This window comes from Falco rusticolus, chromosome 6 (genome assembly GCF_015220075.1).
Source record: "Falco rusticolus isolate bFalRus1 chromosome 6, bFalRus1.pri, whole genome shotgun sequence".
NCBI lineage: Eukaryota > Metazoa > Chordata > Aves > Falconiformes > Falconidae > Falco > Falco rusticolus.
Window position 1 is genome coordinate 34,866,797 of NC_051192.1, and position 24,704 is coordinate 34,891,500.

A 24,704-nucleotide genomic window follows, 5' to 3' on the forward strand; every position below is an offset into this window, starting at 1 on the left:
GTGACAGACATCCTGGGGAAAGGCAGCAGCATGCCAAAGACACTATCGTGGACTCAGTCATACTTCCTGATGGAAGTTTTATTTCCATCACTAGCCTTCTATTCAGACTGTTTCTTTCCCTATTCATATACAATCAGCTGCATATGCAGCTAAGCAGGATTGTTTTCACTGTGAATTTAGGGTTCCCTGATACTGGGTATAAAGATATTAATTTGGTTTCTTCCAAGGGAGGAGAGCTGCCTCGGTAGAAAATGGTGGAAAACACTCCGGGACATCAGCAATAAAGTCTTTGGGTAATAAGGTCCAAGTCACATACAAAATTTTGGACAAAAGTAGATTTCACAGTCTTACTTACTCAGAGGTTGTCTAAGTGAAGTTTAATAGTGTTTGGAGATAAAAGAAGTCCAGAAAATCGATGCATTCAAAATAGTTTGAGATCCAGTACCTGAAATTTGAAAGCTTAAATATATGGGCCTAGAATCTTTCCTGGCCACAAAGTCTATGGATCTATGGAACAAGATATTGATGTTACCAAAGCCACTAAATCAATGTGTTGGAACAAGCTATACCCAGTCTCATGACACACAAAAAAATAATTAAATGTTCCTAAGAACATGAAATTAAGATTTCACAGGTTTAAGCAAGTTTTACGGAAATAATCTCAATATAATTAGACATTACGTAAACTAGATGATGCTCTAAACCATTGCTGTACATTTGGCAAGTTTCAAACTGAGATTCAACCAATTAATATCAAGAAAACACAAATTTTTCATGAGTATTGATAATATCTTTAAAAGGGCTAATAATTCATCTACTTAAGTACTTAAAGTGATCTATGAATTTGGCAAAATTGTATAAAATTTAATGCATCACTGAAGAGACTAGGCAAATTACGTCACATTTACCTGCTACATAATCCTTGTTCTTGTCCTGCAAAATCAAGACTGGCTCAGGAAAAAAAGTATAGGGCAACACAAGACTGTTGTTTCTGAGCTAAACTTGAACATAATCACAATGCAATGTATGCTTAGATATCGGTACTGTATGTGTGGGGTTCTTTTTTGTTTTCAAATTTATTGATTCATGGTGATGAAGTTAGCAGTTACAGAGATCTGGATTGAGGAGAATTAGACTCAGTACGTGGCAATGACTGCCATTAGAGTTTCAGAAAATAATTAATCAAAGAGAAGAAGGTCAGCTCTTTTTAACATTAATTTTTGCTACAAGATGGAAAGGTTTGGGTTTTTTACTTTAAAAAAGCAGAAGCTGCATATGCCACTGTGTAAAAGATGTGTAGCTTTAAAATAGTGTGCTAGCTTCTCTTGCTTTAATAACATCCTTGACATATAAGCTGTTCATATTCTTCAAAAACATTAAGATATGTCTGAAGATATTTAAAGCTAAACTTCACACAAAGGAAGAATCCATTATTTTTCATAAAAAGTACAAATAATTTGACATGATGCCTTAAAAAAAAGTTGAATTGCAAAGGATTTTTCTTTTGAAACACTTAAATTATTTTTGTCGCATCTTCTTTTAAAAGCATATCTTAATGTTCCCAGCTACTTTTTCAGTATGGCTGATAGATTTGTTTTGAATGACAGCACTTGAAGTAACAATCAAATGGACTTAAATGACCTAATGAAGTAGAATTTAACCCAGCTGACTGTTCTAAAGCCATAATTTTATTAGACTTAGAGTCTCAATAGCCGGTATTAACTCACAATCTACTAAATATTTGAAAATATAATATTGTGACTAACGCTTTCATTTCAAAGATATGCTGATTTTGTACACCAGCAATAATAATAATGCGCCCTTTAAAACAGCAAACAGCATTTCTGGAGACAGATGCTTTTGACTCCAGTGCACTCATGACTGAAAAGAGTATTGTACTTTTTCAGCTGCCCAGATGTATGGTACTTGCAAAAAAAAGGTCATACAAATAATTTCAGTCCTGGAAAGTCATGAAGAAGAAATCGGTGTTCCTTAGAATAGTGCCATTTATTGAGGATACATTATGTCTTTCAGATGTGAGGCTGTTAAATACCAGTCAGTACCATATGCATTACATTAAAATGAGAAAACAATTTTCAAGTGTTCTTAAAAATATTTGAAATTAAAACGTAAGTTTGGAAATACCTACACAAACCCTCAAGAGTTCCTAAGCAGTAGCTTGGGTGAAACAGATTCTAGATTTGATCTAGCCCATTGTCTAAATAGTCTAAAGCAGATCAAAACATACCCCATTAAGTAAAGATAAGGTAAAGTTCTGCAGTTAAATATTCTTTTTGTGTTACATAAAGAAAAATTATCCAAAAGAACACAAGTACCTGGCACATACAAAGAACTGATTAAGATAGCTAATCTCTAGAACTGTTTCTTAACCAGCAGCAGAAAATTAGAACTGCAGACCTCTTATAGTCCTGTTGAGAAAATGGGCTAGGTGAATGACTTTCAAGGACTTGCCATATATAAGTTCTCTAATTATGAGTTTGTACTTTTTGTCTTCTGTTTAGGACTGCAAACACAACACAGGTGGTTCATATTGTGATAGATGTCTTCCTGGCTTCTACGGTAATCCTACTAAAGGGACAGCTGAAGACTGTCAGTTGTGTGCTTGCCCCCTAAATATACCTTCTAATAAGTAAGATATATATTTATTGCATATTACGTTTTTTCACTCAGTGAATTGCCTAACTTTTTATTTTATGCTTTTGCACGTACGCTTGAGATTCTTTGTATTTTAATCAAAATATATTCTACAATATAAGCTTTTATTCTCTTTTTACAATTGTACAGAGAGACAAAGATCAAGGCAAAAACTGAATGAGGCTAGGCTAGAAAGACCAGCACAGAATTTGGATGAATGCTATTTGAATCGATAGCTAATGTTTGGTTTTCTGTCCTTTAAGAGTAGGTTTTTCTAGTTTTAAAGCTGAATTTCCAGATTCTATGTGTGGGGTTTTTTAATAATTGAATTTTAAATTTATTTTTGTTAATTAGATAAAATAGTGATTTCTTTTGCTTTTAATTTTCCTTTTCTTCCAGTCAACCCACTTGTATGTATTATTTGCTACCTATAATATAATAGACTAAGTGGCTTGTAAATTCTTCATTGGTTTTGTCCCAACCAGTACCTGGAAAATGAACAATACCAAAATCATTTAATATGGTGTAGTTGAAGAAAACTGTTCTGATTCTTGTCTGGTTAGTTTTCTTGTGCATACTTTAAAACAGAAATCATGTGTGTCCATTTGTTTTAGCACATTTGGTCTATGACATCCAGTATGTCTTCAGAGAAAAGGAGCCCTGGTGCAAGTAGCACATGTCCAGATTACACAGAAAAGCTACTGTGGTGCAACACGTACAGTAATTATTCAGGCAGATCAGGAACTGTTGAGTATGTGTCTGACATGTTTGCAGTAGTAACTTATGCTTGCCCAAATTCCAGTCACCAATTGGATGTGGCACCCATCTGAAAAGAATCACTGTTAGTCAATGTAAGCACTTCAGGATTGTGGGTTTGTACTGGAAGATTATAATCCGTGCACAGGAGTTGCCCCATCCCGAACTCTTCACACAGTTTAAAAGTTTTAAGTGGCTATAGAGGCTGATAAATCCACTGGAGTGAATATTTTTTTCCCCCTCCATTCAGCCCTGCATCTTCTGTCTCACCACATTTTTCCCAAAACAGAAGTTGGATTCTGTCAATGAAATGCACTTTAATATTTAAGAGTATAAAGAGTACTTCTTAAAGTTTACAGGGCAAAATGCGTGGCTACCACCTGCACAGAGAGGGACCTCTGCAAGATGCAAGTAAATAAGAGAACAGCATCTAAATGGCTGTGTGGCAACCATAAGGCACAGATGAACAAGATTTTGCTCTCAAGTAGCTCAGGCTAATGCTGTTGCCTACAGTGGCATTGTGTCTTACTAAAATTCCACTGATCAGTGCAGGAATAATCTAAGCACTCATCAGCAGAAATTCTAGGGGACCGTAGAATAGAAGCCTGCATTCCTGTTAGCACAGCTCTTTAGATGGTTTTATTAGATATACATGGCTTTATTACGTCTGCTGTTCAGGCATGGTTCCTCTGATGTCCTCATTGCTTTTGTGTACTTAGTATTTCCTTGCATAGTTAATTAATTATCTTTCTTTTGTTTGAGAACACTGTACTGACAAAGCAGGGAAAACACTATCACATTTATATCTTGTGCAGATGTGCAACAAACCAAGTCAAATAGATTAAATTTAGATTTTATTGGCAAAATGCCTGGAGACCTCTATTATGTATTCATCAGAGTTCTGGCTGCTTTACTTTTCTTTTTTTGATGTTGAACAAGAGAATCCCCTCTTTAATATTTAGTTTTCTTGAAAAACAGAGGTACAAAACAAACAGAATATAAGTATTTTTGAACTGTGAAACTGTAGGAGTCCTGAATCCTACAAAGTTTAACCCTGCATTAGAATTGTGCCATAGCTTCCTGTTTCTAAAATGGGCAAAAGCACAACTGTGAACAACATCCTCAAGCTTTGTAGAACTCATTGTAAGGTTTAAGCTCACATGACTTTACAGTTCTAGACCAATTATAAAATTTGCTTATAAGGAGAAAAAAAGAGGTTGTTAAAGATTTAATGTGTTACCTGAAGGCTGTAAAAATACTTGGGTTTCTTTCTTTCTTAGCTGGCAGTGAGTTTGGTATGCTAGGGATAATATCTGTAAACAATTCAGATTCCTTCTCATGAATAAAAAAATTTTACCAATCTCATGTCACTGTACAGGTGTAGTATGTATCAAGTTATTTCTGAATAACCTAACAAGTGACTGATTTATGTACAAACTATTATCAGTAGCTGTATATGGATCGCAATTCCTGTAGCATTTAATTCCTAATGTGGCGTGACAGGGCATCTGAAGGTCTCTAAGCTTCATACGAAGTTCCTGGTGCATAGAGAATATTGTCCATGTAATGAACCTTTGAGATATGTTTTTATTAAGAAATTACTTTTGTCTTTTATGGCAGTGTCGTATTTATTTATGGTGTTTATAATGCTTCCCATCACTCACAGTACCTGAGTCTTCCTCTTTGCAATGCCACATAAGGTGGAGAACTGTTCTATCCATTTTAGAAATCAGGTGGTGAAGGTGGTATCCTAAGCTGATTTAACTGCTGCTCATTCCTTCTCCTGTTCCCTAATCGCAGCAGTTTCGATATACAATCATTGGAGCCAACCATAAAACTGCCTTCTGAAATACAACAGCATTAAGTGACTTGCTATGTCAGAAAAGAACACTTGGCCAAAACAGGAAACTAAAATTGTCTAAGCTTATTTTCTAGATCCTGGGTTATATTTTCCTCTTCTTGCATATATCTTCATATTTGTACTCGCATGATGCAAATGACATCCATACCTGTATTATAAATGGCATATGTAATGCATGCTTGACTTCTTCAGCTTATCTCATTAACACATCACCCTTACAAACTGTTCTAACATTCTTAGTCTTTAAGGAACTTCAAATAAACTTCTTTTTTCCCATGGAAATTATCAGACACACTATACATAATTCTTTCTGCTAAATGTAAATGTCTGGGATAATTACTGCTTTTCTCTTGAAGTGATGATAAATTTAATATGGGTAATGAAGACCCTGACAGGAATGTTTTATCACTGGAAATGAGAGAGAGAAGATATCTTGCTGAGCCTGGGAAGGTCATAATTAGGCTTGTAGCATATGAACTAGGAATTTCTGTTTTTCTCACAATTTTAATATTTTGTTCGAGAATTAAGTAAAATCACAAACTTTCTCCTAAGAGGTGTTTTCTATAACATACTTGTAAGCCTTAAGGAAGCCCTGTCTCCCAACATAGACCTATCACATATATACCCGTACTTGTGCCATATCCTGATTGGTAATAACATTGCTACCTTATGTAAAAGCTGAAAAGTGGTGATGGAATCAAGAGCGACTAAGATTTTTTTGAAGCTTGTTTTGACAGAACAATGCACACTGTTCATTAGTATTTATCACTAGTGAGTAAGGAGATTCTAAATAACCAGGAAGATAAACTCTTCTTTTCTCACCCTACTATCATGTATTTCCTTTATAATATGCAGAATTTCTCAGTATATTAATGTTTAGTGTTAAGATGTGGACTAACTATTAAGTCAGAGAAGGAATCAAAGGATGCTAGGGCTGAGCATAACCCTTAAAACATGGAAATTCTACTATTGATTATTATTGCTTAGTAATAATACATACTTCGTTATTATTATTATTATCATCATCTTTAAAGTTTATGAAGTTGACCTCAGAGCTCTTGATGGAACTGTGCACAGTCAATCTTGTTCAATGCTATAATGAGCTGTGATAGCATCTCCACAAAGCTTCCCACATAACTCTCAAAAGAGTGAGGCTGGGACTGACAAGCAGGATCTTATTTGCAATAAGTCAGGTGCTGCTGATTAGATTCAGTGATAATGTGTGCCTCAGTTGAAAATTGCTTTCATTGCTATTTAAAAATAGAATGAACAGTTATTGTTTCTTCAACTGGCTCCTTCGTACATTTGTGAATCTATTGTTAATTGAATGACATTGCAAAATAGCATGAATGTAATCTTTATGGGAAAGAGGAAAATCCCAATACCTGTCTATATTTACTGCACCTGACTGTATTTATAAATGGAAATCACCTGTAACAGAAACATTAAAGACTAACTGAGGTCAGGTCACAGGATGGATGACTCCTGACAAGTAGGGTCCAGTCACCAGCAGGTAATCATGTTACTTGATCCTTATTAGCTTTTCTGTCTTCTGTGGGCCTGTTATTTTCCAGAAACTTTCACTGTATCTCTTATTTTAATTTATCTGAGGTCATATTATGCCTATTTTTTAATATTGTAGCATCAACTTTTAGCTTGAATATACCTTACTTCTGATGTCTTTGTTAGAGTGATTATATTCCTTAACTTCTGTTTTCCTAGGATACAAAACATAAGTTTAGTGTCTTCTTTCAGATAGGCGCTTTGTTGTCCTGTTGTGCGTAGTGACCCTGCTATGCACCTGCTCCCAGTCTTTTTCTTTTTTCCCCTTTTCTATTTTTCTATTTGATTGACCAGAATTGATTACCATTATTCAGATGAGGCCTTATAAAGGTGCTTTTATGTCTCTGTCTCTAATAGTCATTCCAGAATGATAGAACAGGCTGCCTTTTCTTCTGTGCAGTGTCTCTTGAAGTGTCAGGAGGTTTCCTCACAGAATTATGTTAAGGGAGAAAGATTAAAGAAAGCAAAATGTTAAACAGTGAAGGAGTACAGTTCAGAATTAAACATAGATGTCAAGAGGTGGAGCTTGCAAATGCCTACAGTATCCTTATTTATTTAAAAAAAAAAACAAACAAACCAACCAACAGCTAAAAATAAGTAGAACATAGCAAAGAGGTAAAGCTTTCTACTCTGCAAGCTATTCTTAAACTTCAGTGCACCAGTCTGGCCTGTTGCTTGAGGTCGCTGGCACTCAGTTTACCCAAATGCACTCTCTGGGAAGCTGCACCAGATATTTCCCTTTTTTGCCCCTCCTCTTTCTTATTCATTGGGTTCCTCTCCCAGCCAATTACACACAAAGTTAACTGAGCTTTCAAATCAGTTGTCCTTCAGAAAGATTTATATAGAGGCCATGTTATGGCATAGATTGTTTTTGCCAGGCCCCTCAGGGGCACAACAAACAGCTGTACATTCCTGCCTTTTTAATGGTATCCAGACACTCAGTGGCAGGCTCAAGTCCCGTAATAACAGGCTATTGGGATGCTGCCATCCGTTACTTTATATTCAGTGTCACAGAAATAGCAGAGTCATTCCAAATTCAATGTGCTGGAGTTAAACTTAAGCCCCGTGTCCTAGACCAGAGTCACTTTTCTTGGGCACTGTTTTGCAAATTAACCATCTCTGAAGGGAGAAGAGAGCTATGCTGCTAACCATCTTTTCTTTATGTTTCTTCCTTGTCCCTCTTCTTACCCAATATCAACAACACAGCTTTAGCCCGACGTGCCACTTTGACCAAAGTCGTGGATTAATATGTGATGAATGCCCCGTTGGGTATGTGGGACCACGCTGTGAAAGGTAAGCAAGCACCATGCTTTTAACCGTATGAGATCTGAAACAAAATATTGATCACATGGAACTGTTTCTTTTTATTACTTCCCCGTCCCCATTCTGTGTTCTGAAACTTGCTGAACAATTCTTGCACCTTCCTCTGATACTGTGTCCATGAATTTGTATATTTCTTGTGCTTAAAGCTTCCAAGAAGCATTACTGAGAAGTAAGAGGCCCTTTTTAAACAGATTTTTCTAGCTTCTTCGGGTTTTTATATTTTTTCCTCTTTTGTCATTTGAAGGTTAGAGCTGGTGAATCAATATGCAATAAGACCTGAGCCCTCTTTTCAGAGAAGTTAATATGCAGTGAAAATACAGCTCTTCTAATAGTTATTTGTGATATAATTATTTTTATAAGAATAGGTTTTTGTTGCTTCTAGTTTCCCATTTCCGTCTTATTTTAGCAAGTAAAACAAGCGGCTTAATGACAGAAAGGTAATTTCTGCTTTGTCAAATTTATAGAAGAGCTCAATATATATTTCCTACACTTATTACTACCTATAGAACAGAAAAAAAATGTCTAGTCTGTCTTTGGCTGTGACAGGTCTGAGTGACCTGTTGTATGAGAGAGAATGTTCTCCTCCCCTTCTTATATCTGTTATCTGAAAGGATCACATGGATAATTTAAATGAAACAGAAGGCTAGTGTGAGTGCTGGTGCTAAGCTCCTAGGAACCCCCTTCCACAGGAGGTGAGATTGCATAGGCAAGGGATATCATACTGTGTCTGCACCGCCTTTGGTCCCTTGGGATTTCACACTAGATGGAACAACTAGCAAGTGCGTTAGTGTGCCAGGGGAGCTCTGCTAGTTGTTTGGAGTCGCAATGAATCAGCGTTGTCTTTGGCTCTGTGATCCCAGTCCTCTGTGACCCTGCAAATGACCCCTTTTTAAGGAGGCCTTGGGGAGCCAGATAACAGTCTTAACACCTGGCTAAGAGTTATGGGGCATGAAAACATAGTGCTTCTGTTTCTTAGTAGGCTTTGGCCATTTGGCACTTCCATGAACTGCTTGCACCGTTTTCCAACGTAAACCCTGAAAAGAGATAAGGCTTCTGAATGAAGATTTACAGTATTTGGGCGGGATGAGGAAAAGTAGGAATGAACCAAGGGGAAGAACCAACCAGAAAAGCAGGATCCTGACCATACGCCGTGAATTGCCCCCTAGTCCTGTCTTTCCAATTTACGTTTACGACTACTTCCTTTTAATCCCCTGCTTGTGCTATATCTGTCCTACAGTGAGAGTGCAGGCTGTCATCTGTTTCCACCCATCATCACTGAGTCCGCTCCTGCTGCGTGCTATTTCTGCCTGTCTTTTCCTGTCTGTCTTAGAAGTCATCACCTTCTTTCAGCTAGTGGGCTGTGAAGTTAATGACGGCAGGAATAAATCACATCAAGAGCACTTTGGTGGCAGTTTGTCAATGCGGGTCATTGACAGCTCTCCATTAGCAACAAGTGCTGTTTCTGAGTGGAGCACAGGCTGTAGATGCAGTAGGACAGAATCTGAATAAGTGGCAGGCTTGAATTTAGCCAGCTTTCCTAAGGAAATGAGGATAGTTGCCCATCTTTTTGTGCATTCTGGCTGGCTGCCTGCAAGAAATTGAACTTGTAGGTCAATTTCAACCAAATTTGACAGAAGGGTGGGAGGTCTCAAAGATAATAATTGTTCCTGAAGGTTTCATGAAAAGAAGTAGCTGAATAGAAGTTAATAAATCAGGACGTCTCATAGCTAAGGGGGAGGATACTGTGTGAACTCACACCTGATTAAACAGCAGAGAATACATGAGAGAGAGAGAATGAGAGAGATTATTAAATGTTCTGCCCATAAGAAAACTTTCACAGGGCAAGGAAAAAGTGCTGCTGTAGCCTGAGGGATTAGTCCCTGCTGAACAGCAACATCCAGCAGCAAATAATCAGCCCTTAGCCTCGTAACCATGAGATACAAATCCATTGGAAATTAGGCCGTTAATTCCAGTGCTTGTAAAACTATTTGCTTTTAATTGTAACAGGTTGCTTGGAAATGCCTGCAGTTGTCAATAATAATAAACAGGAGAAAGCATGTTGCCTTTTGCTATTAACAATGATTGTATAATTGCTAAAAGAGTTTACATGAAATTCTCATTCATTCTAGCAACTGCAAAGTGACATGTGATTTGAGCCACGTGATTCGTTTGCTGAACAGTCCTAAATTATCATGACATACCAAGTATCATGAAGTCAGCATATACAGTACTGTACATATATATATACACACACACATACATCTGAGTTGTAAAATTTAAAAAAAAAATTGCTACTTCTCTCACTTGAACGCTTCAGAAAAATGTTACCAAAATTGCTCAATGTTCTGAGGAGTCCAGCTCATAACATCATCAAAATAATTACAGATATAAACTGTGTTGGGAGTTACCACATATCTATAATTGTAAAGAAAGCAGAGCTTCCTCGTTTTATCCTTTTCCCCCGCAAGTTAGACTGATGTTCTTTTGCTCACTGCTCGCTTTCCCAAGGGGTATGAGGTAGGACAGACAGTCTCCTAACTTCATAGAAAGGATGTGTGGGAATGTCAAAAAGTTGTTCTTTTAGCCCAGCACCTTTACAGGATGATGACACACATTTTCCAACTACACAGTCTCGTTAGAGACAATAGCACACAGTTTTGGGAAAAAGAAGGAAAATGGGTGAGCATTTAGCTTCTCCTGTAGCACTCCTTAATTTATGAGTATGGTTTCAGTGACCTTTTCTCCCTAAAAGGAGAGATGAGAGGTCACTGTAACTTAAGTGAGAAGTGTGGGCTGGGTCATGGTCCTTCCTTCCCTCCGCTCCCAGTTCTTCAGGTCTAGCGAGTCCCTTGGCTTCAACCTGCTGCTTCTTCTAGCTAATACAGTTCTTCCAGTGGTGCCAGAAGTACAAGTCTGTACTGCAGTGCTGATGGGAAAAGGGTCAAGCATTCAGGAGATTTGTTACAACAAATATGCAGGGTTGTTTACAGCTTGCAAAGGTAGGCACTCTGACATTAAAAAATGCAAGATTTGTGGTTGGTCATACAATAACATCTCTGTTGTGCACCTGAATTAAGATTTTCAACTGCATGTTCACAAGCCGTTTCTCCACAGGGCTTTATACATGTAAGTTTCAAAGCAACTGCAAAAACAGTATTTCCAGACTGTAAAGTGTTCAGATCTGAAGGCTAAATTAAATCTGTCTCAAGGGCTTTTTTTCTAGTAAATAAAAAGAAATGTATAAAATAAGCCTGTGTTTTTGTGCATATTTGTGTATATACGCAGCACCATATAGACTGCTATGAAGAAAATTAACTCCATCCCAGCCAGACCCAGTACGCATACCTACAAGTATATTTACATAGTAGCCCTGTGTTTGGCACTAGTTATGACAAATAAAAACAGTGTCACTAACAGATACACCTGCATTTGAATGTAAAGGTGGGTGTAGAGGAAGAAAGAAAAATATGGAAACAATCTTTCTTCGCTGCTGTTACTCCAGTTTTTTAATATTTTAATAACAGCTGTTCTGTTGTACTTAGCAGCCATTTATTTAGATATGGATTTTCTGTGATACATAAATGTAATTTTCCATGCCACATGTATTATTATTATTTTTTTAATATGAACCTTGCCATATATGTAATACTTCGAATCTGAGAAGAGTAGCTGAAGCAGAACTGTCCTTAAGGGAATAAAAATGGAACTGGTGAAAGTGGATTTTTAAATCTTCCCCTGCAACTTGAGAAGCAGGAGAAAAAGTGTTAAGAATTCACGCATAGATACATGCACACAGTTTTCTCTTAAGCTTAACTGGTTTACCCCTTTTTTCAGGATCCTCTTGAATCTGGATTTGAGATTATATATGTATATAAGTAGAACACAGCTATGTGATGGTAGTGAGTTTTGCTAATTGTAATTAGCAAAGTCTAAACTGATGAGAATGCAAAGAGTTATCACGGTCTCCTGCTGTTAATAGAAGGAAATGATTAGTAGTGTATTTCTCACAAATCTTTCGAGCATTTTTTCTGTGAACCACTTGGTAAGTTTCTCTGAATGCTGTCAGATACATAACTAACACCTAAATGAAAGTGAAAGAGGAAAATGAATATGCATTAAAGTGAAGCCAAATAGATTAGTAGTACCAGAAGGTACAGATCAATGACAAATACGCCACTAATATGTGAGAAAGATCTCAGCAAAGAGGAGGGGTGAACTTCAGACATCATTTGTTTTAGGTAAAATAAAATAACTGCATAAATTATCAAGTCATGTTTTATCAAAGCCAAAGAATGCCTATTAATTGTTATGTGTATTAAGAGACATCCCTGGCCCTGTAACTGAGAGATCATCACTGAAAAAAAACCAATTTATTTTGGAGAAAGTAAGTTAAAAATCAGTCTTTTGTGGTTGCTGAGATATCCTCCATCCAAGGAAAAAATATCCATTTCTTTGCAGGGCATACAAGGAGGTAAAGTATATGGCTATGTTCATGACAAGTTTTGAAAATAAAATGCCTGAATTATTCTAATGACAAGGTTTTGATGTCCTGTTGCTATGAGGAGTTATTTGTGAGAGATGGCTGTGCTAGAAGAGTAAAGCACAGTGAGCTAGATTGTGAAAATTTTAGTGATGTTCTTGCGTGCTTACATGGTTCCAAACCACTGGACTACTTATGTGTTACTCGTCTGTGATCTGCGTTGTGGGTGTTTTCAGAGACTGGAAAAACACCTGCTTTGTGTAATATCTTACTACAAAATACTGTTCATTTAGGTCCGACTCTAATTTCCTCCCTAGTCTGTTTCCATTTTTATAATCTTTGTTAATGATATTGATTAATACTTAATGAATGTTTAGATGGCTTCATTTAGGATCCAGTTGGATGTTTCATGAGATTCTGGATGCAAGGAAAAGGATTAATTTGACAAGCATAAAGGGACAAGAGTGAAAGCATAGTGGAGCTCCGCATTCCTGTACTAGGATGGTATGCAAAATCCTTGCTCAACCATACCATCCAGTACTATTACAAAGTAGATAGGAAGTCTATGTACATTAGAACTGCATTCAAACCTGAAGTACTAGGAAACATTAATTTATGCCATGTGCTTGATGTACTTTCTGTTTTCTTTACACTAATTGGAATTAATCTGAGATGCACATGAATAACTTCATTAGCTGGAAGTGGGCAATTTTTCTTTTTCTTCACTATCTACAAGTTGCTCTTACTGTGAAGTGTGAGCAAATGTAATGGAAATGAAAAGCAGACCAGAATATAAATAGGAAATCGGCTGTGAGATGAGTAGAAATATGCTTTAAATATACACTCATGTTAGGTCAGATTCACTAACCTGTTTTACATGGTACTCACAGGAAATTGCTCATGGGCAAGGTGGAAAATAAGGTGATATTTTTAAACATCTCTGTTTAAATATGAAAGGTATAGTACACACCAACATAGTTCCTGTGATAATGAACAATCTTTTTGTTTCCTGCCTATACACAGAGTTATCAATCCATTAATTGAACAAATCTGACTTCAGTAGATCAGGGAGGTTCTTGTTAGGTAAATAAATTTATTTCTGTATTACTTTTTAAACCTGCTTTTCTAAACCAAACAAGTTTTTAAGGCAGAGGGAAAAAAATCATCAGGCTTGCTGGTAAATGAGTACAGAACATCTAGACATGATGTGCTGAAACACAAAGCCTATCTAACACTGACCAGAATTCCTTTTATGTGCCAACAGACAGATTTCTTACCATGCGATGTCTTGTCTTCAGTGCCAGTGACAAGATTTTTCTCCCACTGAAATCTAATTACTAGCAGAACTGGCAGGATTTCAGCTGGTACTGTACCTACAGTGTTATTAGAAGAAGGGAGAGAAAAAAAAGATGCCTAAGAAACACTGGAAATAAGATCAAATAATTTTTGGTGATGAGTGAGGCAACAAAATTAATTATTTCTAATAAGAGGATTATTTAAGGGTTCTGACTGGTGATGTCTTTTACCTTAGGTGTGCAGAAGGCTATTTTGGACAACCTCTAATACCAGGGGGATCGTGCCAGCCATGCCAGTGTAATGACAACCTTGACTTCTCCATTCCTGGCAGCTGTGACAGCTTGTCTGGTGCTTGCCTGATATGTAAGCCTGGTACAACAGGCCAATATTGTGAGAGGTGTGCTGATGGATATTTTGGCGATGCTCTTGATGCAAGGAACTGTCAACGTAAGTCATGAACTTTTACTGCTACTGACATTATTGTTCAACTCTATAACCGTTTTCCTGAGAGGAAGACTGTGCCTCTCTGTGAGCAGGAGAATGATACGGTATACTTACACCTCTAATAATAACAATGTTTTATTTGCGTTTGCATCTGGAAAAGGAGGCATCGAACTAAATAGAAAGAGGAACCTATTAAAATACTTCCTATTGCAGTTGAAGCAGTAATGAAGCAATCATGGAAAAAAAACTTGGGAGTGTGGAACATTGCATGGATGCAAAATGTTATACTAAATGTCAGATCTACAAAAATAAATACAAATAGATGGAAACTTAGTTCACTAAAACCACTATAAGCCATCCAGAGAAATCTCATTAACTAGTGCAATTGGTGCTGAAAGGAGGGAGTGAGGTTTCAGCTACTGTAGGATCCAACTCTGGCAGCACTTGTGACCTCCTTTCCACCTATATGGCCTCAGTAAGTATTGGAAGCTGCTGCTCTCTACAGGGCCAGATTCTCCTGCAAAGCAGAGTCTAAAATCTGACAAATTTTCTAAGGTGCTCTGGAGGATGGTAGCTGGCATACAGCAAGCTACCACTTCTCAGCCTGGTGGTGGCATGTTGTTTACATATCAGCCCAGTTCATACTTCCTCATAGTGATGCAAAAAATTATTGAGCAGATGGAAGATTTGGTAGGAACAGGAGCTTTTGCTTCTGTAGGAGGCAGTGGCACTCTCTGGGCCATTGCTGGCATGATTCAGAATACAGCTATTAGGCAGAACAAGTGCTTTTAGTTTAAAAACATTCTTCACATACCCTTCCACCCCATTTTGAGGAATGGAATATAGCAGGTTTCTGTCCTGAAAGAGCAGAGCATTTTCTTTCATTGTCGCAAGGATGTAATCCTTTTTGATTCATTGGAATAAGCTCAGAACAACTCCATTGAGTACAAAGGTGTTATATCGGAGTGAAATTATGCAAGTAAAAGAGTTGGGCCATGGTCTTACTGCTGTGTGTGCAGGAACACAGGGACCACTTCTGTAGTATGTGTTGAAAGCATGATAGTCTGAGCCGCTAACATCCATTTCCAGGATTTGCTCTATTAGTGATTTGCAGTTTGACAATGAGGATACTAAGTTCTGTTGAACTGCATGGGAGCCAGTGACATGCAGAGCATCACCAGGTTTCTCAGCTAAGGCTAATAAACACCGAAATATGTAAAGTCACAGATAACCATGAAGATGTATACCTGGGTAAGTGCTTTCTGTACTAACTTTATACAAAGCTGAATAAAAGTTGGACAATCGCATATATTCTCTGCACGAATTAACAGTTCATGATGGATGCTATCATATAAGTTAGGGTGTTAAGTGTGTAATGTGATTTAAAAAGAGGTGTATTTCAAAAATCATAGCTTCCAGTAGCTTGTCACCATTCCTGAGGCATCTATAGGACTGTTGCTTTGAACATTTCTACAGTAGTGGCAGCTGCATGAGAAAGAAATGTAGTATGAGGAGAGTTCAGAAAACATACAATTAAAAAAAAAGTATTAAAAATAAATACATATTTAATGTACAATTACAAGCTTTGCTTTTGTTGTTAGTATCACTGACAAGAAGAGCCCCCTAATGTATGCATAGCCTTGTGCTCAGTTACCTTGTATTAATCTACTCTCTTTCATGTGGGTTTTCTTTTTTGCATATGACTTTTTATTTCCTTTGCAGTCTTCCATGAAGTTTGCCCTGCAGCTACAATATCAGAGGGACTGTGCCTTTACTTTGTTGTTTTCAATTTCATTTCTTATTAAAAAGCCAAATCCAAGAGTATTGCAAAGCATGAATTTTGCTTTCAAATTACTGTTTGAAATGTCTTGTTCTTTCTCAGTACGCTGCTGCTGTCGTGTGCATTAACCGTTTCAAATAACAGTACAACTTCATATCACTATAGCATCTCTCAATTTCTTGGTGTATCTGTACAAAATCATAAATCTAAGAACAATGAGAGAATGTTCTAAGCTTATTTGATTTGATTCTAGTAGGTTGTTTTCTGGTGTGAAACAGCACAGTGTGCTGAAGCAAATACCTGGAGGTTGTGCTGATGGTAATAGAGCTAAATGACAAGAGATGAATTAAAGCAAATATTCAAGTGTGCCTATGTGCCCGTGCATAGGTACTACTGTTGGAGGAGAATAAGTATGTAGGCTGATTATAAATACATACTCATAAATATTTATACAAATCTAGAGAGAATGACCAGTGTAATTTTGGGAGAAAGTAAGACAAATTTCTCTGACAAGGCTGTATTGCATTATAGCAAGCATTTGGAGGTTTGGACAATAGCAAATTTTCCTAGTAGAGTTGGGTGAATGGGAAGGCTTTAGGTGAGACTAATGCAATTTATCAGATTGAGTAACAGTTTATTAGATGAATAGCCCTGACTGTATGTTTCTTCTGTGTGTATGTACTGCCAGAGCCAAGAAAAACAATCAAAGTCTCCAAATTCTGCCTTACCACTGCATTGCACTCAGTCATCCGTGGCTGAGTTAAGGGTACATGGTATGCTGTCTTTGGTACTAGACAACATAAATAGGACACTCATCTGTCTATAAAATCAGTCTAAATTATCTTTTTGATTCTTGTGGTATCATATGCCTGATAAGCAAAACAATTCAAATAAGTCTGATACTTTTTTTGAGGTCTGTATAGAAAGGTTGGTTAAATACTCAGTTTGTATTGGGAATTGGGTTTTGTTGAATCTGAGCTTTTGCATCATCTTTCACTGCTCACCATTTTAATTAGAAAGATACTCAAAACATATATGTGATACTCATCACTGTGTACAGTTTGGAGTGTTGGCAGTTTTAAAACATGAATGTTATAGTGAAGGAGAGGGCTGTATACAGGATGAAAGAGGTAAGTCATGGATTCAGTTAGTGTTAAAAAATGAAAGTAAAAGGAAATGAGAAGTGCTGTTAATTACAGCAAAAGTGTTTTTAAATCTTTACATTTTTAAAATATATTGCAAAACAGAAAGAAATAAAAACCTCTGACAGTGTTACCAGACTGATAGGAGAACCCAGCATATTTTTGTTACTTATTCCAATACATGAGACATCTTTGCAAACATTTGAGAAATAATGCCATGAACAGACTGGCAAGCCATAAAGTCAGTTTCATTTAAAAGAAGCAACTTCTGCAAAACACCTCAAAAGTGGGGAGAAACCCAAAAAAACATCCATTCAGTTAGAAATGAAAATTGTAAATTAGCAAGTCAAAGTAATGAGGAAGTTCCTGTTGTAACACTCTCTATATAGAAAAAATATAACTGCTTTGTCTCAAGTGGCACCTTGTGACATGCAGGTATTTGACCACCACATGTTCACTGTCTTAAAATGGAACTGTCAGTTTGAGGGCGGAAAAAAGCAACACATGCAGTCAGGGCACTGCAGGAAGGCAAAACATGGATTGGAGCCCTGGATAATCAGAAAACAGTAGTTCCATTTCATTGCCACTTTAAATAACTAAAAGAGCATCACAAAGAGTTAGGCTGGTCAGTTGGGCGATGTTTCTTCTGGGAACTGTTGCTGCTGCTGCTGAGACAGAGGTCTGAGGAGGTTACTGCTCCCGCCTGGAGGTCCCTGGGGGTAACCTTGTGCTGGGTCCTCAGCCTGACATTTCCTGCCTACTATCTGTTAACACAGACTGGACTTCAGAGCAGCAGGACCAGCATGTGGGGCTGTAACACTTCCACCTGCTGTAGCTACGTCCCGTACACACCCTGTATAAGGGCCTGTACCCTTTTATATCTTTTTTCCTGTCTCAGTACAACCGTGCCTGCTCCAAGTTTCAGGGCATGTACTCAGTAATGTGCCCTAAACATCCTGGTTTCATCTGAGAATTGCATATAAAACAAACTGGTACGAACTTGAGGCAAAATTTCTCACTGCAGTAATTCAGAGCAAAATTCCACATTAATATTGGTGGTTAATGTGTGTTGTCACTGTACGGGACTGACACCTTCCTGCTTTACACAGGCCTGCCTTCCTGGATCTCTCAGGGTGCCAAAAGCTGCGCTGTAAACATTTGGCTATTAAGTTTAGCTTCAGGACAAGCATGAACAGCCCCTTCTTCTTCTTCTTCTGCAGCCTGTCACTGTCACGTCAATGGCTCCTTCTCAGAGATCTGTGACTCTCGGACGGGCCAGTGTGAGTGTAAAGCCAATGTGATCGGGCGCCGCTGCGACGTCTGCAAGGTGAATGACAAGAAATGGTGTCTCTTTTCAGCTTTCTTCCCACTTTGGCACAACTAAACATTGTTTGGTTTTGGATAGCTTTTCTTTTTTGTTGATTTTCCCCTTAAATTAAGGAACTTATATGGGTTGTTCTTATGTACAGAAAGGTAAAATGACTGGATTTAAAATGTTTTCTAGAAAAAACCACAGAACATTGCGTTTACATGCATTGAATATACTTTAAGCCTTACTGTACATTTCTATATATGTTATATACTCTTTATATTATGAATGTTTGGTATAAATTAGTTTTAAATGTTGCAGCTCTAGGAGGTGATCCCTCTATGAAGGCAGTTGCAAAATGTCTGATAGCATCTGATTTTCAAAAAAGCAGGATGGTGGTTTACTTCTGCTGTCAAAGTTCTGCTTTTATGTCTTTTTCTTAGGGTCTCTTCTTGTATTGTCCAAATAATGTATTCTTTTTTGGTGAAAGTGTCTTTTGCCTTGATGTTGTTTTGCTGATTCACAAATCACTGCAAAAAACAGCATTTCATAAACTTTCACAGCGTTGTCTTCAGGCTGCTAAAGAATATGTTATATGAAGCTGGCTGCACGTTTCTCTAGTTCAGCATAAGGGCTTGTGGGTTAGGCCTGTGTCCTCAGAACACCTCTCTGTGTGTATAATGTAAAACACATTCATAATTCTGCAGAAATCACAGGGATCATTTTCACCTTTTAAAACCGCATAATTTCTCAAGCGGTTTGCTCACACTCTATTTTCAACAGTATTTAGAGTCTGTTCAAAGAAAAATCATTGGTATCAAGGGAGTTTGCACAGGCTGCATAACATACACAGCAAATACCTGAAGCTTGTGAATAAAATATTGACGGTTGATTGGAATTAATCTTTGTTTACTACTGTGTTTACTACTATCTTTATTCCTGTACTCTTCTCTATGGTGTGGTTTCATTATCTTCACTTTCTAACAGTATTTACTTTTCATTCTTAAAGCCCAGCTACTTCTGGGCCCCAGAAAAGCTGTTCTGTATACCCTGTGGCTGCAGTGCTTTAGGATCCGTGTCACTGCAATGTGATATGTCAGGAAGATGTATCTGCAAATCAGGATTCATGGGCAGACGCTGTGAAATGAGCAGACAGGTGCCTAAGTTGAAAGAAAATGCACGAAGCAGTCAGCAGATCAGAGTCCCCCCTCGGAGATGGGGCATCAGCAGTGCCAGTGGGTGCCCACGGGGTGCTTACCGGCCTGCTACTCTGGTAATCAGAAACTGTGTGCATTGCATGGGATGAAATGTGTATTTGCTTGTCTTTAGAGCTTCCACAGGCTTTTTTTTCTTTCTATTATTTCTCTTTTTATTATTATTATTGTTTTTATTTTAAATAGGTGTGATACAATATACACAGTTACCAAGAAAGAAACAGGCAGGTTCGGAAGACAGGCAGCCTTTTAGGATGCTTCTCCACTCCTAGGGCTTCTCGTAGTGGAAATGGCAATATAGGCCAGAAGTCAAATACCAGAATAAGTCCAAAAGCAATACCATCAACAGCAGTATGTATAAAATGTATGGGTGATGTACATACATCAGTGGAATCAGTGGGATTTTCATGGCCTTTGACAGGGTAATACTTCCTCCTCTAATTCAAGAACCAAAAGCTTAAGAAGTTTGCAAGAAGGGTCAGCCCCAGAGGCAAAGTGTTAAGATCTAAGCTTAAAATATCAAAGATAACTGGCCATATCCACGTTACTAAAGAACTTTTAATACCAGTTATCTGAGCCATTTTTAACTGGGTGAGGTGCCATTATTTGAACGTAATGCCCAAAATGACAAAAGTGTTCATTGCTTATCAGATACCAACAAAGAACTTAGGTCCTAAAATGACATAATTATGATGCAACTGCTTCTATCAGAGCAGTGTTTTAGAAATGTTGAGGTTTATTCCCGGCAACTCAAAATCTCCACACCTACCACACCCTGTTTGAAAAATACCTGGCTGTGTTCTTCCTCCTCAGCCAGACCCTAGGACCCATGCCATATTTGCTTATATGGATTCCCTCGGAGAATGTCAGCTTTAACCCATTTAACATATATTATGTAACTGTGTTGCCCACACAAACACTCAACATATGCTGATACAGGGACACAAAATAATAGCATTTATAAAATTCAACGTACTTCCTCATTGTCATCCAGGATATTATCTCTTATTCAATAAATGTGATTCTTAGAATTTCTGTGTGTAAACAAGCTGCACTGGGGGCTTAACTTCGGGGTTCTTCTTGGGGGTTTGCATGACTGATCAAAATGTCTTTGCTCAGAGATCATCACAGAATACAACCCAGCATGCTAGGGATCTTTGATTCCTTCACTCAGCGTGGAGTGCTAGTATCAGATTTTTTTCTGGCTTTCACCCTTATAAACAGAATTTATTAGATCACATCAAAATTTCTATTTAGAACTGAGATGCATGCTGTGTGTTGGTTACTTCACTGCGTTAATCTGAATGTGTGTCCTGAGATTTATGCATATTCACATTTCTGTGTGTTTTTGCTTCTGTAAAAGAAATCTTTGGAGATAGTTGGTATATTTAATTGAACCTTGAAGTTTAATTATATGAGTTTGAGTATTCCTTTCTCTCTGATCCAGCATGGGTTTTTTATGCAGAAGTATGTAGTTGGCAAAACATTTCAATATAAACTATGAAAAGGAAAATCAGTGTAATTTTTTATTACATGGATAATCAAGCATTTGCTTAGGTTCATATGATTCTTCAGGCCACATTCTGACCATAGATGTGGTCCTGTATTTTGATACCTATCGGCAGATACTCTCTGGGAATGTGGAATTTCAATATTAACATCAGAGATCAGATTTCAGAACTTTTACATGGAAACTTGCTGAAGTGTCTGGGAATTCACCTACACAGGAGGGTAGGGATTCCATTGAGGAGCAAATCTGTGTAAAATGTAAGTCAGTGCAGCTCTATTGACTTGAGGAATCTGTACTGACGTATACTAGGTAAAAATCCAACACCACATGCCTAGGTCACATGGTAGTACAATGTAAAAGTAAATACTTTTACACTTTGTTCCATTTATGTTCATTACAGTCATCTTTTTAATACCTCATTTTTAACATTGTGCTTTCCTAGTGAAGTCACTGCTAGACCTATACTATTAAATGTTGTAATATTAATTTCAGGTGAAGTTAGTAATACAATTTAGATTTCAGAATTCTCTGGAAATCATCATACCTGAAAAAACATAGAGAAGTACTCCCATTTTAAGTCACTCTAGCTCAAGACTGAGTAGAGAATTTCAATAGCAATTATGGTTTTCTCCTAGGAGCCTCTTTTAGCTGGTGCAGTGAAACCCATCAGGTCTGTTGATTAAAAGCTTTGTGTAGAACTGCATTTAACAGTATACAAGTGAGCATGTGTCTTCCCTTCTTTACAAGTATACTTTCTGCACTCCACTAGTGGAGTTCACAAGCAAATTTATTGCTGTAGTTGATAACATCTATTCTGGTTCTGTAGGGACTTTATAGTACTCAATGCAAAAAAGAAAGCGAAGAATGAAAATAGAAGAGAAATAGAGACTCATTAATTATGTCTGTCTTAGACCTAATCCAAAGACAGAGGTTTTATCTTAGAAGCATTAAAAGATAATTCCCATTATTTGCTTGTTATGTACACAAATACATTAGATCTATGTTTTTCTAAAGTTATTCTTCAGCATCATTCAAAAGAAATGCCCTAGAGTTACAGAATACTGTATAGAGACATTGCCCCTGGTCAGAGGAGATAAAATCTAGTTCAGAGACTTTCCAGATGAATCAGCCTCCATTCGTAGCTAAGACTTTGAGTTCACTGTCTTAGCAACAAACTCTGCCTGACATAATCTTATAACCCAGACACAGGGTATGTATATGGTGCTGACATACTCAATTTCTTGTAGGAATTGTACTTACGGAAACACAACTTCATAGGAAATGCGTTACATTGCAGAACATTCATTATAGCATCAGGTAGCATTGTGAAACCTTTATGCTTTTTCAGCAGCATAGGGTGTTTAGTGCCCTTGCCCCAGTGTTTTACTGCTACAATTCAATCTGTTAAGAGTGGTATTTCAGTGATGAAGAGGAAAGAACCACCCTGATCTCCCTACACTCTCAGCTTTTTCTCTTTTCTTCTAGTAATCATTCCATGTACTAACTGCTCTTCCTCTCTCTGTGGCAGCCTGAAACATTTGGCTTACAGTCTTCAAGAGGATGTGTTCCATGCAACTGCAACTCTTTTGGCTCCAAGTCCTTCGACTGTGATGGAGATGGACAGTGTTATTGCCAGCCTGGAGTGACAGGAAAGAAGTGTGACCGCTGTGCTCATGGATTTTACAACTTTGAGGAAGGAGGCTGTACTCGTATGTAAATTCTTTGCAACCAATTACAGATTTATTGTATTTGTTTGTTTATTTGTTACTAAGATCCTAGTTTGTCTAATAGAGCTGTGTGTTTAAAGCCTCATTAGTCTCATTCAGGTGTCATCACAGGAGACTTGGATAGTCGTCCAGTGTGGCTAGCTGCTGGGATACCAGAATGGCAATGGCTCTACATCATTCTTTGCTGATGGCAGAGGGCTATAAAGCCAAGGGTATTGCTGCTATTATTCTGCAGGCATAAACTGTATTCTTGCCAGAAGCAGAAATCACCACGCCTGGTATCCTATTTCTCTTCCCATCCGGAATGGCAGCTGAAGCAGCAAGCCTCACTCTCGGCCTTTTTTTACTCCTTTTTCTTTTTTTTTTTTATGGAAGTAGCATCGAGGCCTCAAGACCCACAACTGTGCAGCAAAATCCAATTTCATCTGTAGTGTTGATAAACCTTGATCCAGGATGGTTCACAGATCATATATCATATTTGAAAACATTACTCTGTGGTATTGTCTACCATGGGAAGGAAGGACTCAGAAAATGTTTACTGCCTTGAAAAGTGCAAATACACTGGCACCTTGGAAAAGAGAAAGATTGGCTCACAGGGTCACTGATGAGAGAATTTGAAATAAAGTGCAAATGTCCTAAAGCCCTTAGCACATATATGGAGGGAAAAAAATACTAAAGTTTATACTCACTATTAGTCTTTTATTCTAAAATTTCGCAGTTTAAAAGCACATCACCATTTTGAAATACTACAAAATGTTGTTAATTTCATACAGTTGAAGGAAGAAAAATAAGAGAGAAGTTAACAAGATTTCACATTAGAATTTTAACTGTTCTCTTGGCCAACTTGAAATGACAGGGTTTAAGGAACAGTGATGAAATGTGAAACTAGTATAAATCAGAAAAATATTTTAAATAGAAATGTATCTCCCTGTGGTCATCAAATATTTTAAATAACAACAACAGTTAAAGATGTTCAGAAAATTCAGATTTTTAAAAGTTCCATTTAATACAACAGATGGAGAGGAATTTTGTTTATAAATGCGTTTTTTTCCCCACTTAATTTTAGTAGGCTTCTTATGTATTCCTTCAAATGACAAAAAAAGGGATTAAATTATGAATCACAGAGAAAATCAGAAATTTAATAAAAGTATATCAAATCGTGCTAGGAAGAAAGTGCACAAAAATGAATTCCATAGTGACAGTTAAGTATCACATAAAATATTGGACCTCTTTTATCTAGCATTTATCCAAAATGAATATAATGTGATTTTTTTCTTGTGCAATAAAAAACCATAAAGCATAAAAAAAAAAACCCTAAGGCATCATCAGTTAGTGCTGACATTCTAGCAGTAAAGATAGATACAAAATAGATTTCCATTTCACTATTGGTTGCAACAAATGTGTTGTATTTTTTCCATATTCTTTTTAATAATCATAAAAGTAAAAATGCAAAAAATATCCATGTATCACTTCTTTCCCTCCATGCCTTTTCAATCAATTTTGTGTAAGAACTGGAAGCCCATAGAAGAGATGTCACATCCAAAAGCCTCAGCGTCCCAGTGAGAGATGTATTTTGAAACATCTTCAAGCCACAGTGTGTCAAAAGATTTTATGTAGCATGCAAAATGTCTTGTTCTTGGCATG

General features: G+C 37.3%; 1 protein-coding gene across 2 annotated transcripts in view; it reads left to right on the forward strand.

Annotated features, from left to right (window-relative positions):
* The window catches only part of LAMA2 (laminin subunit alpha 2), a 377,228-nt gene that overhangs the window by 223,689 nt on the left and 128,835 nt on the right, over positions 1–24,704 (forward strand). For both annotated transcript variants that reach the window (XM_037392615.1, XM_037392616.1), the window contains exons 17-21: positions 2,523–2,650; positions 8,042–8,128; positions 14,170–14,381; positions 18,521–18,627; positions 22,862–23,042. In XM_037392615.1, coding sequence (XP_037248512.1) covers positions 2,523–2,650; positions 8,042–8,128; positions 14,170–14,381; positions 18,521–18,627; positions 22,862–23,042 — 715 coding nt within the window. The remainder of the gene's footprint in view (positions 1–2,522; positions 2,651–8,041; positions 8,129–14,169; positions 14,382–18,520; positions 18,628–22,861; positions 23,043–24,704) is intronic.